At 39.8% G+C, this 12152-nt stretch overlaps 1 protein-coding gene across 3 annotated transcripts in view; it reads right to left on the bottom strand.

Moving 5' to 3' along the window:
* kcnq5a (potassium voltage-gated channel, KQT-like subfamily, member 5a) overlaps positions 1-12152 on the bottom strand; it is a 113448-nt gene that overhangs the window by 13021 nt on the left and 88275 nt on the right. For 2 of the 3 annotated variants that reach the window (XM_040000029.1, XM_040000030.1), the window contains exons 8-9: positions 9459-9553; positions 7555-7581 (exon numbers count right to left, since the gene is read on the bottom strand). In XM_040000029.1, coding sequence (XP_039855963.1) covers positions 7555-7581; positions 9459-9553 — 122 coding nt within the window. Of the gene's footprint in view, positions 1-7554; positions 7582-9458; positions 9554-9787; positions 9877-12152 lie in introns of all 3 variants that reach the window. The other variant, XM_040000031.1, reaches the window with a different exon arrangement.

The following is a 12152-nucleotide window of genomic DNA, read 5'->3' as shown; positions in this document are numbered from 1 at the left end:
GCTTATGTGTGACACAGATTGGGGTTCAGAGAGAGACACTAGGAGAGAGACAAAAAGGGGATGCTGTCAACACCTATTTCCCCTCAGAGAGTGAGAAGAGTTCAGAGCTCAGACAAAGGGCACTGTTCTGTCTTTTCCTTTAGACCAAACATCATCCATCCAACTGACATGCCCAAAACACCAGAACAGTGCCAGACTGCCTACCAAGCCACCAAAAACAAACCCTCAGTGATCCTGAGGTGTTGTAATCGTCATTCGCAGCTGAAGCATAGTAACATTACCGTCATCACCACGGTCATTTTTAATCAACATTAAACAAATGACACCATTATTGAGAAAAAGCCTCTAAAATTTCTAGATGGTGCTTGATCTTTTATGTTTTTGGACAAAATCTTAATTTAGATTTTTTTTTTCTTTACTTGCAAAAAGAACAAGATTTTTCCAAGACGAATGTTGTTGCCAAATCGCTTCCAGCATGGTAATTAATAGTCACAGGTAAGTCTACTAAAACCAGTATCAAAAGGTTAATCATTAATGTGGTTTTTTGAAGCATATAACATCTGTTTAATGTAGTTATTTATGATCACATTTGCACTTTTATTTCTATTAAATCAAACAAACTTGGTCTTCCTCTATCACCCCAATTTTTGTCAGGCTAAATAAATACCTAATGATATCACAAACATTTAAAAATGACAAACAAAAATGATATTCACGACATAATGTTCACATCTTTGGAAACCTTTAAGGGGCTGCTGGGTATGCAGAAAGTTCAAAATCAATGAGATGCACTGCAGCAAACTATTACTGTATGCTGCTTGGGCAAATTAATCAGCATGCAATGCAGCAGATCGATGAGAGAGATGCAAAGCTCCAGCACAATTTCCATGCCAAAAAATCATCTTTTTGTTCAGACCACAGTATCTCACCTGAGATTCAGTGATCAATTTACCAATTTATCTACTATTGTTTCTTGAAACTTACAGACCTGTGCAATATTACCATTCCTTTTTCTTACTTGTGTAGCAACACAATTCAGTGCTGCAATGCACAAGCTAAAACTATAAATTATCACTGAGCAATACAGTAACGATGTGATATTGTACACGTACTGTTATTAATAAACAGAAATAAAAATCCAATATTGTGGACTGAGACAAATAGTTGGAGAGAAATAGATCTTTTTGTGTTATCATAGTTTCCATCATTGATTGGCATAATGATTTAAATGGGAGGTACAGCAGTAATGTAACAGTGATGTTAACAGTAAATATAGAAGAGCTACATATATGCTGTTGAGGGATAATTTAGGATAACAAGCCCAGATCCATGATTTCCTTATTTTATTAAAGTGTCTCCCTGAGAAACTAGTATAAATATCCATAATTTGCAATTAAATGAAATCAAATTAGGAAAGAGTCATGACAAGCAGCATGCCATAATGTCAGTTTATTGAATCCTTTTAAGAACAAAAGGGGTTTCAACATGCAATTTGTTTACTGCTGCAATTTTTTCCTTAATCGTATTAAGGAAAAAAAAATTAATTGGTATTGCTTTTGAAAATAGTACCTTGTAAAACAAAGTCTACTTCTGCAATGACTTTAGATGGAATTCCCTTTAATTTGTAATGCAGTAACAAAGACTTGTTTGGGATAGACAGGCAGCAGGCAGCAATAGTCAAAGAGACAAATTCCTTTATGGGATAAAAAAAATAACCGGGTAAGGAAGCACTGTAAGAAGGCAGTTAAGTGGGGTTCTCTTTGTTCTCCTCCATGCCATTAGTCATTCATTCTCACAAGTTACTCTAAGGGCTAAGGGCAGGGCAGAGAGGATGCTGGGTAGTACTGTAGGTACCTCCTATATTTCCGAGAATACCTTCTGAAGAGCCTTCCATTACTTAGACCCTTACTAGAGCACAAGGGACAGATGAATGAAATGGAGGGAAAGGGATGGAGAAGAAAGGGATAAATAAGGGAGGATATTAAACCTGGAGCAGATTTCAGCTCACAGTGGAGAAATTCTCTACAGTCAATATTGATGCACAGCAAACACAGGGGCAGGGGATATAATTCAAAGAGGGATGGGAATGGGTATAACCACCTGTACTCAGTTTTCCCTCACTTTTGGGAAGACAAACATATTTACAGTACAAATCCAACAAATTTCCTGTCGGTGCCATTGTTGTTGGATCCCTGAGCTGCAGAGCTGGAGTCAGACTGGACATTTATCAGAATTTAAACTGACAGTTTATTAGTACAAAGTATGTCCAACTGAATCTATGTGCAAATACTGCATCCAATACAAGCAAACCAAATCCATATGTTCTGTCTCCTCTCCTCCCTTGTCTAAAACTTTAAATTAAAAGCTGCCATGCTCGCCAGTTTATTTGGCCCAGTTTGAAGTGAATGCTGGTTTTTCAACAGTGTTGTGGAATAAATAAATATTTTCACATGAACAGTGTCATTGCAAAGAAATGTTTTCCTATCAGGAAGGAGGGGAGTCGGCTAGAGATATAATTTCACACTTAAATGATGAGAAATAGTTCTCTGGTTAAAAATAGACAAAGGAAATGTTAGAAAAAAGACAAATTCTTTGGAAGTCTACCTACTACTATCAGTGGGATTGAGTTATACTTCACTGCACATGGAGGTATGAACACACACACACTCTCACACACACCTGTCTATACGCATAACCTAACGATTAAACCCCCGTTAATCTTTATTTCATGTTTCTTTTCACTGCCAATATCCAGCACACTTACGCTCAGCATGATGCCCGCTGTAGCACTTTGTGGTGCGCCTAATGTTTACTACTGCTGGTGTTTACAAGTCTGCTTAAACAAAAACCACCAGCCGTTTACCACGGCACCTACCGCCGCCAAACAGCCACAGTTGGCAGTCTGTAAAACCACTAATAACAGAGAGTGTTATGAGTTCCCTTGGTGGAGGAGAACATTTAGAAGAGAAGCAGTGTCATAAAAGTGTGCATAATTATGATTAAACGAGTGTAAATTGTTTCTAAGAAAGGAAAACCTAATTAAACACAGTCTTTTAAACAGAAGGATTTCTGGGGAATTAATGTTGTTGTGAAAGCAACAAAGCCTAATTAAATGCTATTTTGTTTAAGGATGAGAAGCACATTTGCTTGTGTGTTTGACTGAGAGTGTAAACTGTTTTTTTATATACGTATGTGTGGTGGTGTTTTAAGTTTAAATGCCTTAAAAAGATGCTGTCTCAACATAAGGTCCCCAAATGTTGCCAAAGAAGTGCTGCACTGTAAAAATTATACTAGCATAATTAAACTCACAAATCTTTCTCTGTCTTTTTCCCCTCTCTGAAATCCTCTATCTCCCCTCTCCTCCCTCTTTTTCAACTTTGGTCTGTCTCTTCTAGACTTGTGTTTGATGAGTTATATAAATACAATCCCAATGGAAAATGTGCGTCATGGTACAGACATGGTACAGGCTCCTGTGTTTGAAGAAGGGTGTGCGTTCATATGCACACAAACACACACACACGCATGCACGCAGACACACGGCAAAGACAATCACCATCACAGTTTATTAACTGAGATAGAAAATTGAGGTAAAAAAAATGAAATAAAAAGCATTCTGTTGTTTCACAAGATTGTTTGAAAGTAGCACTTGTTTGCTGAGCAATTGCTCATAATTAAAAAATAAGCATAATTGTCTCCATTACCACACTTCTGCCTACCTGACTTTTAAATTATGCACAGTCTCTGCACTATATGTGTGCCTGCATGTCTGTATGTGTGTGTGTGTGTGTGTGTACCATGTTTACATATCTTTATGGGGACCAAAACTTGAATACTACTACACTTGTGGGGACCATCAGTCCCTTATGGGGACAAAATGCACGTCCCCATGAGTTTGAAGGCATTTTTGAGACTCAAAATGTGGTTTTACAGTTGTTCTCAAATGCTAAAACACAAAAGCCAATCCTCTAAACCAGGGGTGGGCAACTCCAGGCCTCGAGGGCCGGTGTCCCTGCAGGTTTTAGATGTGTCCTTGAACCAACACAGCTGATTTAAATGGCTAAATTAGCTCCTCAACATGTCCTGAAGTTCACCAGAGGCCTGGTAACGAACTAATCATGTGATTCAGGTGTGTTGACCCAAGGTGAGATCTAAAACCTGCAGGACACCGGCCCTCGAGGCCTGGAATTGCCCACCCCTGCTCTAAACCAAATGACCGGTTGTCTAAACACATTTACTAAATCTAGCCATCATTTACCAATATCATAAACACATGTCACATGAAGACACAAGTCACAGAACACAATCCTCCGTTGTCATAAATCTAAACACATCTTGCCTTGCTAAAACACAAGTTGCAAAAGAACTCTGCTTATCTTCTCAAATGAAAGCTCATGTGATGCAACATGCTTGCCACAGTCAGCAATATTTGAACACAATGAACAGACCTGGCGTCATTCATTACACACAACGACTCAAAATTGAAGACACCTGTTGCTAATGCTGTGACCACATGTATAAAAGCAAGTTCAGAGTGCACAGTATGCTGAAGATTCCAAACAAACACAATAGATGAAGGCAGAGTCAGGGGAAGAGGAATTCGATGCAGAGGAGGGAGAAGAGCTGGCCCTGGAAGAAGAGGAGCAGGCCAACGAGGAAGAGGAGCAGGCCAACGAGGAAGAGGAGCAGGCCAACGAGGAAGAGGAGCAGGCCAACGAGGAAGAGGAGTTCAAATGAGAGGAAGAAGAGGAGCAGGCCAACGAGGAAGAGGAGCAGGCCAACGAGGAAGAGGAGTTCAAATGAGAGGAAGAAGAGGAGCAGGCCAACGAGGAAGAGGAGGAGGCCAACATGGGAGAGGAGAAGGTCCAGGAGGGAGTGCAAGACAACCTCGCACCATCATTACGGACGAGATGCGAGCAACAGTCATTGACCGTGTCATTGTCCATGGCATGACAATGGCTGAAGCAGGACTAAGAGTCCGTCCACACCTGAGTAAGTTCACCGTGGCCACCATTATCAGGGCATTCAGACAACACAACAGGTATTGTACTCGATTGCTTTCTTTGTCACAATAAAGTTTTACAAACCTGTGAAAGTAGTCTATTGGTTCCAAATCAGTTGTGACTGTATTGTAACACATGCCAATTGACAACACATGTTTCTTTCTTTAGAGTTGAAAGAATGCCACATAGAGGTGGGAGGGTTGCCATATTTACAGCAGCACAAGAAACCCTCATTGTGGATATGGTTCGTGGGAACAACCTCATCAGACTCCGGGAGATCAGAGACAAAGTCATTGCCGATAATGTCAACTTTGAGAGCATTGACGATGTCAGCTTGGCCACAATAGACCGAGTTCTCCGGTGCCAAAAGATGTGGATGAAACAGGTCTATAGGGTTCCCTTTGAGCGCAACTCTGCGCGACACAAAGACCGAGTATGTGCAAGTAAGTATCCATGTTCACAGTGCAGATAGTGGACATACTGTGTTGCTCAGTGGCCTACATTACTACTGGACAATACTGTGCTACCTGATTGACTGTTGTTCTGAACACCTGTGCACTTTCACATTTTCACAGAGGATATTACAGTTGGACGTGATGGCCAGACCTCATGAGTACCTCTTCCTGGATGAGGCTGGCTTCAACCTGCAGAAACAAAGGCAAAGAGGCCGTAACATCATTGGCCAAAGAGCCATCACTGAGGTCCCTGGCCAACGGGGGATAATATTACCCTTTGTGCGGCCATGGGTTCGGAGGGGCATGTCCATGCTGTCCTTGGGTCTTACAACACCCAACGTCTCCTCACCTTCCTAGAGGAGCTAAAAGACATCCTCCTGGACCGCCAACAACACCATCCTGGGCCCGCACATCACATTTATGTGATCATTTGGGACAATGTCCGCTTCCACAGAACAAACCAAATCAGAGAGTGGTTCACCACCAACACTGACCACTTTTTAAACGTCTGTCTGCCACCCTACTCCCCTTTCCTGAACCCTATAGAGGAGTTCTTCTCATCGTGGAGATGGAAGGTTTATGACAGACAACCATACACAAGAGAAAACCTCCTAAGGGCAATGGAGCTGGCCTGTGTTGGCATCCCAGCGGAGGCCGTCCAAGGATGGATTTGCCATTCCAGGGTGTTTTTCCCGCGGTGCCTGGCAAGAGACAATATAGCCTGCGATGTGGATGAGGTGATGTGGCCCGATGCAGCACAGCGACATGATGCCGCACAGTGATTGTGGTGCCTGTGGTGTGACTAACTTCACACCCTGATCATGTTTTCAGGAGTACTGTTGTGTGCAATAGATTCTGTTTTTGCATTGAGTTGTGTTACAGTAGTGTACGTACATGCATGATTTTCTATAGATTTATACTCTTCATATGAAACTCACAAATCTAAATGCCTAATCCTCTGCAGAGATCAACGACGGTCCGTTACTGTATGGTTTCTAAAAATATGCAATTATGAAACAAAGAACCTTCTCACAAATTGAGCATTGTTTTGCAGTGGGAAGGTGTGGTTGTGTTTATGTAGCTTTAGAAAAGGGTGTTGTGTTTAGACATTGGGGAACATGGTGGAAACATTTGAAATGTGTTTTAGCATTTGAGAAAAACCATAGTGTCAGGGTTACAATTAGGTTATGGTTAGGTTAGAGTTAGGCATTCATTTCTGATGGTTAGGGTATGCAGGTAGGGAAAGCATTATGGCAATAAGATGTCCCGACTAAGAAATGAAAACAAGATTGTGTGTGTGTGTTTCGAAACCTGTCATTCAGTCTATTTCAGATTTGCTAAGTATATCGCCTGGGCCCTGAGGAATTTCAGTGTCTGTTGTTGTTTGAATTGAATTGATATACCTTTATTAGTCCCACAAGGGGAAATTTCATATTGTTGGGTTGAGTGTTAGTCTCATTTGTGACCTCTTAATTATGTCACTGTTTTAGTTCAAATCAATGAACTGCAATATATTAGCAGAATTTCCTAACAGTGAAAATAAGTAAAGGGTGACACTGCACATCTGGTTTTCTTTTATCAGAACAAATCAGCCTTGATAATCATTAACTGTCCACTATTGCTCATTACCCTTTTTATGTTGTATCATAACACTGCAGCACAGCCTCTCTCTTTTTGAACAGTTTTTCTCCTCTCCAATTCATCTGGGCAATATATTGTACATTTAGCATATGTCAAATCAAAACTATGGCTAGATTCTGTTAAGTAATGCGAGGGCAAATAAGGGTTCAGTCATTCCATAAATCAATAAAGAAACCAAGAAACTGAGCCTTTTGTCTCTGCCCTTTGATGTCAGCTGCAATCTGCAATAAATGTCACTAAACAAAAAAAAACCATCAATTTCTTATTTGTCAACACAATCAAATGATAAATGAACTAAAACTGGAGTAAACAACCAGCTAATCCAGATAAGAGCAGAAATCAGTCTATAAAATGTGTAAGTCATTAAACAATCGTCTAAATAATCGAACAATTGTATCACATGTTAAGTTGTTTACGTGTTTGTGTCTTTGTCAGTATGAGCTGAGAGTCATACAAACCTGTAAGTAGCCTCGCCCTGCTCTTTCCTTTAAGGGTTAGTGGGGGAAAAGAGGAGAAAAAGGGAGAGAAATCAGTAACCCAGCAGATTAAATGAGGATTGTAAAGATGTTGCCATTAATGGATATGGGAAGCATCAAGCCAAAAGGAGGCAAAAGGAAATAAATTTGAGTCCAATGGGTTTAATTACTTTCATCACATGCAAGCAGCCATGCACCACAAGGCTAAATGTTAGGTAAAGGATAGACACGGAAATCAGAAAAGTACAGTCATGGTTTTTTAGGACTCTATGAAGTCCTGAGAAAAAACAAAGTACACCCTCACTGCTTCTACAGTAACTAAGAGGATAAGTAGCAGCCAGGTGCATGTGACTAACTGATCATCAGTAAGTGTGACCACCTCTATAAAAGAAGTATTTTGGCAGTTTCCTGATCTGGATCATTCAGCTGCGTGTTAACACAATGCCACAATCTTCTCAAGAGTAGATTTCAAAGCAAATTCAGCGCAGAGTTAGACCCTGCAATGATCAGCAAAAATACGCACAAAAAAGAGCTACATGTCAGACTCTACAGGCCTCAGTAAGCATGTTAAGTTACAAAAAACAGCTAAAAATCTATGGCTTATTTAAAGTGTTGCCAGAAGAAAGCCTCTTCTCTGTGAAAACATTATAACACCATGGTTTAGCTTTGCAAAGTTGCATCTTAACAAACCAAAAGACTTAAACAATTTAATTTGGAAAGACTAGGCTAAAGTGGAGCTGTTTGGCCATAATGCGAAGTGCCATGTTTGCAATAATCAAACAGCATATTACCACAAATACATCGTACCAACTGTCAAGCATGATAGTGACCATGGCAACTTGCACTCATTGAGTTGACCATAAAGTATACCAAAGTATTCTTGAATGAAACATGAGGATATCTGTCTGACAGAAAAAGCTTACCCTAAACTGGGCCATGTACCAGTGCAATGATGCCAAGCACAAAGTAAATCTATGAAATAGAAAACAATCAAGGTGCAGACAAAGTCCACACTTCAACGTGAATGAACGATTCAATTCACATAGCGCCAAATCCCAACAACTGTCACCTGAAGGATTTTTAAACAAATGTCCACAAACCTCACAAACTGAAAAATTCTGAAAAACATGTGAGAGGCAGATGTGAATAGAAAATGATTAACTTCTCTGAATCATGGGGTGTACTTCTTTTTTAACAGGATTGCATACAGTCGTGTGGAACCTTTTTTCCCCCCACAAGACTGGTTGTATACTGGCACAGCTTCAAAAATGCAGGACAAAACAAATATTAGTACATCGCAAAACTCACTCATATTCATGCCAGCTCAATATTTCTGTCTGACTTGCTGAAAGTAATGTGCTAATTTTACCCAGGCTGAATTCAGGGTTTAATTAAACATCAAGTCAGCTAGAATTTGAATTAATGGCATCTCATAATCTTTGGCATCTTTTAAATTTGTGCTACAGTCTAAAAATTTTTAAAAAGTACTTTCTTTCTTTTTAATGTTGAAATGACCTTTGCCTGCATTTTCTTTTAACCTGTCTGGCAGGCATTTTCAGCACTAAATATTTACAAAATGTACTCAATCATCAGACAAATTGTTAACAAAACACATCAGCAACCATATATGTTGCACACATAAGATTTGACAAATCTTATGTGTGAATCTGAGGATAGTGAAAGTTATGCCATCAGCAAAACATTCCAGAGTTTGGTATGCTTATGAAAAAAGAATGTTACAATGATTCATAACAATGAGTTATGCAATGAAACAGCAGCCGAGGTTACACCAGAGGAGGTGAACACACACCAGGTGAGGAGGAAAAGATGAGAAGGAGGGCTGAGCAGCAGAGGCCATGATTGTAAGTCTGTAAGTTGTTACCTACTTGGCGGGGCTGCAGGTATGCAACGCCTTCAAATGAGGCTTCCAGGTAGCAATGGAAACCGAGTTCTCATCAGCAGCATAACTACGCCAGACACACTACGTGCAGAGTCAACAGGATAAATAAAGTAATGATAAATCGAACAATAAACGGAGCAAAAAAGGGGTGAGGGAGGATCATATAGGTTGGGTAGGAAGTGAGAGAAGAAAAGTGAGGAGGGAAAAAGAAAAACCTGATTAGTTTTCGGGGGGAGTGTTGATGCGGTGCGGTTGGGGGATGTTGAAGGGAGGTGGGGCAGTGATCGTGGTGGTGCTGGTGGAGGGGATACATGCCTGAGGGGGGGGAGAGCGCTTTGGTAGTGGTGCCAGGTGGCTCTGAGGTAGGGACGAGCACCGTCGGTGGAGTACATACGCCAAGCTGCCTGGGTGGGGGAGGAGCAGAGATGGACAAGACACAAACACATTCACATGTGCACACGCACGAACACACAGAAATGACACAGAAATGACACAAACTTGGTGAGGAAAAATAGACTGAGGTTTATGTGAAAACGTAACTTCCAGTTTAAAAGCCTGTAACCACCTGGCAGATATTTTGGAGGTTGTCCGTACAGACATGAAGAGTAAATTGTGTCATTTACAGTCACTGTAGTTAATTTGACATAGTTTCTCAAAGATATGAACAAAAGTGTGAAACCAGTGTTCTAATGCTATTCCATATTAACTTCTACTTAGGCAAGGAGTTTTTAAACTTTTGTCAAAGCAATGCTAAACTACAGAGACAGAGTGCAATCTGTTATATATGTCTAAAACATATCTGTATAAAATGCAAACATGGGCTGAAATGCTAACAAAAAGCATCAGGTTTGCTGGATTTCACAATATCAAAGGATTATTTTAGCACCATATGGCTATTAGCTGTAGGAAATCTAATGCTAGCTGGCTATAAGAAATATAATAAAATTAAAAATATCTTACAGAAAGAATCTTGGAGGCCTACCTTGGAGGAATATACCAGATTGCATTTGACCTATCAGTGAGAAATGTGCCTTCTACCTACATAAGCATGTTGACTCTCAGTTTTCCTATTTTTCCTTTTAATATGGTCTTTATAAAGGTTCAGTCATTCTTGTATTTATTTTTTTTAATTTCAGCAGCTTTTAAAAAACATTTGGGTTTCTTTAACCCGTCGTAATACTTTCACACAAACATCTGCTCTTAGGCATTTATCAGTTTATTGCTGGCAGATGGAAGTGACAAGGAGGCACAGCCGCCTAATACAAAGAGTGTGGAGAGCCATGAATTGTTTTCCTTTTAGCTGTGCATGGATTTAATTGCTCTTTGTCGCTATGGTGATTGTACATCAGAAATTAAATGGCTTCTTGGCATTTAGATAGATAGATATAATTTTATTTCGAACATGCAAATATAATTGAAATAACAGCAGAAAAAACAAAAAACAAAACTTAAAAATCATCAAGTTTTCATGTATATATCTATGTCTACAAAATATATGTGCTTTTAGTTTAGCATTTAGGCTAAACTAAAAGATTAGGACACCTTCTAAATTCAGTGCAGGAGAAATATTAAGTGCAACGGACTGTTTAAATTTATCTATGGAAATCGCGTGTTTGCTGGTAAAGTTATCAGCAAGTTGTAACAGTGGGGCAGGATGAGACATCAGTGTGTTTAGGGTGTTTGTCAGAGCCAGTGATGGACACAAAGTACTCTTTATACATCATCTTATTTAACTGAGCCGGTCATACAGTCTTCTATGCCAGATTAACAGTGAACCTAATCCAAAAGTAATAACTGATGAGGCCACAAGCTGTCTGCCACCTATCTTTTAAAGGTTGCTTCCTTTACATCGTCAACCATAATTTACTTGCAGCTGACTCAGCCTCCTCAAACTTGCCAGGTATGGTTACAAGATTTCAGACATGACTTGGAAAACCCAAATATAAACACTTCACAGAGACAGGATGGAAAATTAACACTGACCACCTGCCAAACGCTAGTCAGTTTTGGCTGCTGATTATTATGTGGACACTTTAATATCATTTATAGATTCAATCTTGCTCTGAAAATTACACAAAAAGTTATTTGGCAAAACGACTATGACAGATGTTGAAATTTCGAATTGACCAGCTGCGAAGGCTTGAGGACAGTGGTAATATTCTGTTATGCACACACAGAAAATAGCGATTAAAAGCAGGGAGAGCTGCGTGAGATGAGGGGAGTGAAGGGACAGAGTAATGACGCCGTCCACATATTTAACACTTCACAGGTGCTTCCAAGTTTCCTTTTACCTGTTGAGGAAAATGTTATGAACTTGGCAGATAACAGACAGTGACCAGATACTTGATACACAGCCAGTAAAAGAGGAACAAGACCAACACACACTGGATTAATTGTTCACTTAGTGGGTTATTAAGGATCAGTTGGGCTCCAACTGGATTTCGTCTATGCTAACAACAGATATTTATACATAACAAGGAGATCAGACAAAACATTGGTTTGATTTAATGAATTAGTCATATAAATATTTATGAAAACTTTACCCATATCATCCGACTACTTATTTGGAAGGGAAAAGCACCCATACCATGTGTGCGCATACAGTGCATAATGCTATGTATTAATTATTTACTCATTTATTTTCATCAGGAAGATGCTGTCAAACAGATGGCAAAGTATC

Source organism: Simochromis diagramma, unplaced genomic scaffold (assembly GCF_900408965.1).
Source record: "Simochromis diagramma unplaced genomic scaffold, fSimDia1.1 OVJJ01000596.1, whole genome shotgun sequence".
In the NCBI taxonomy this organism is placed as follows: Eukaryota; Metazoa; Chordata; class Actinopteri; order Cichliformes; family Cichlidae; genus Simochromis; species Simochromis diagramma.
This window is presented reverse-complemented; position numbering and strand designations above follow the sequence as displayed.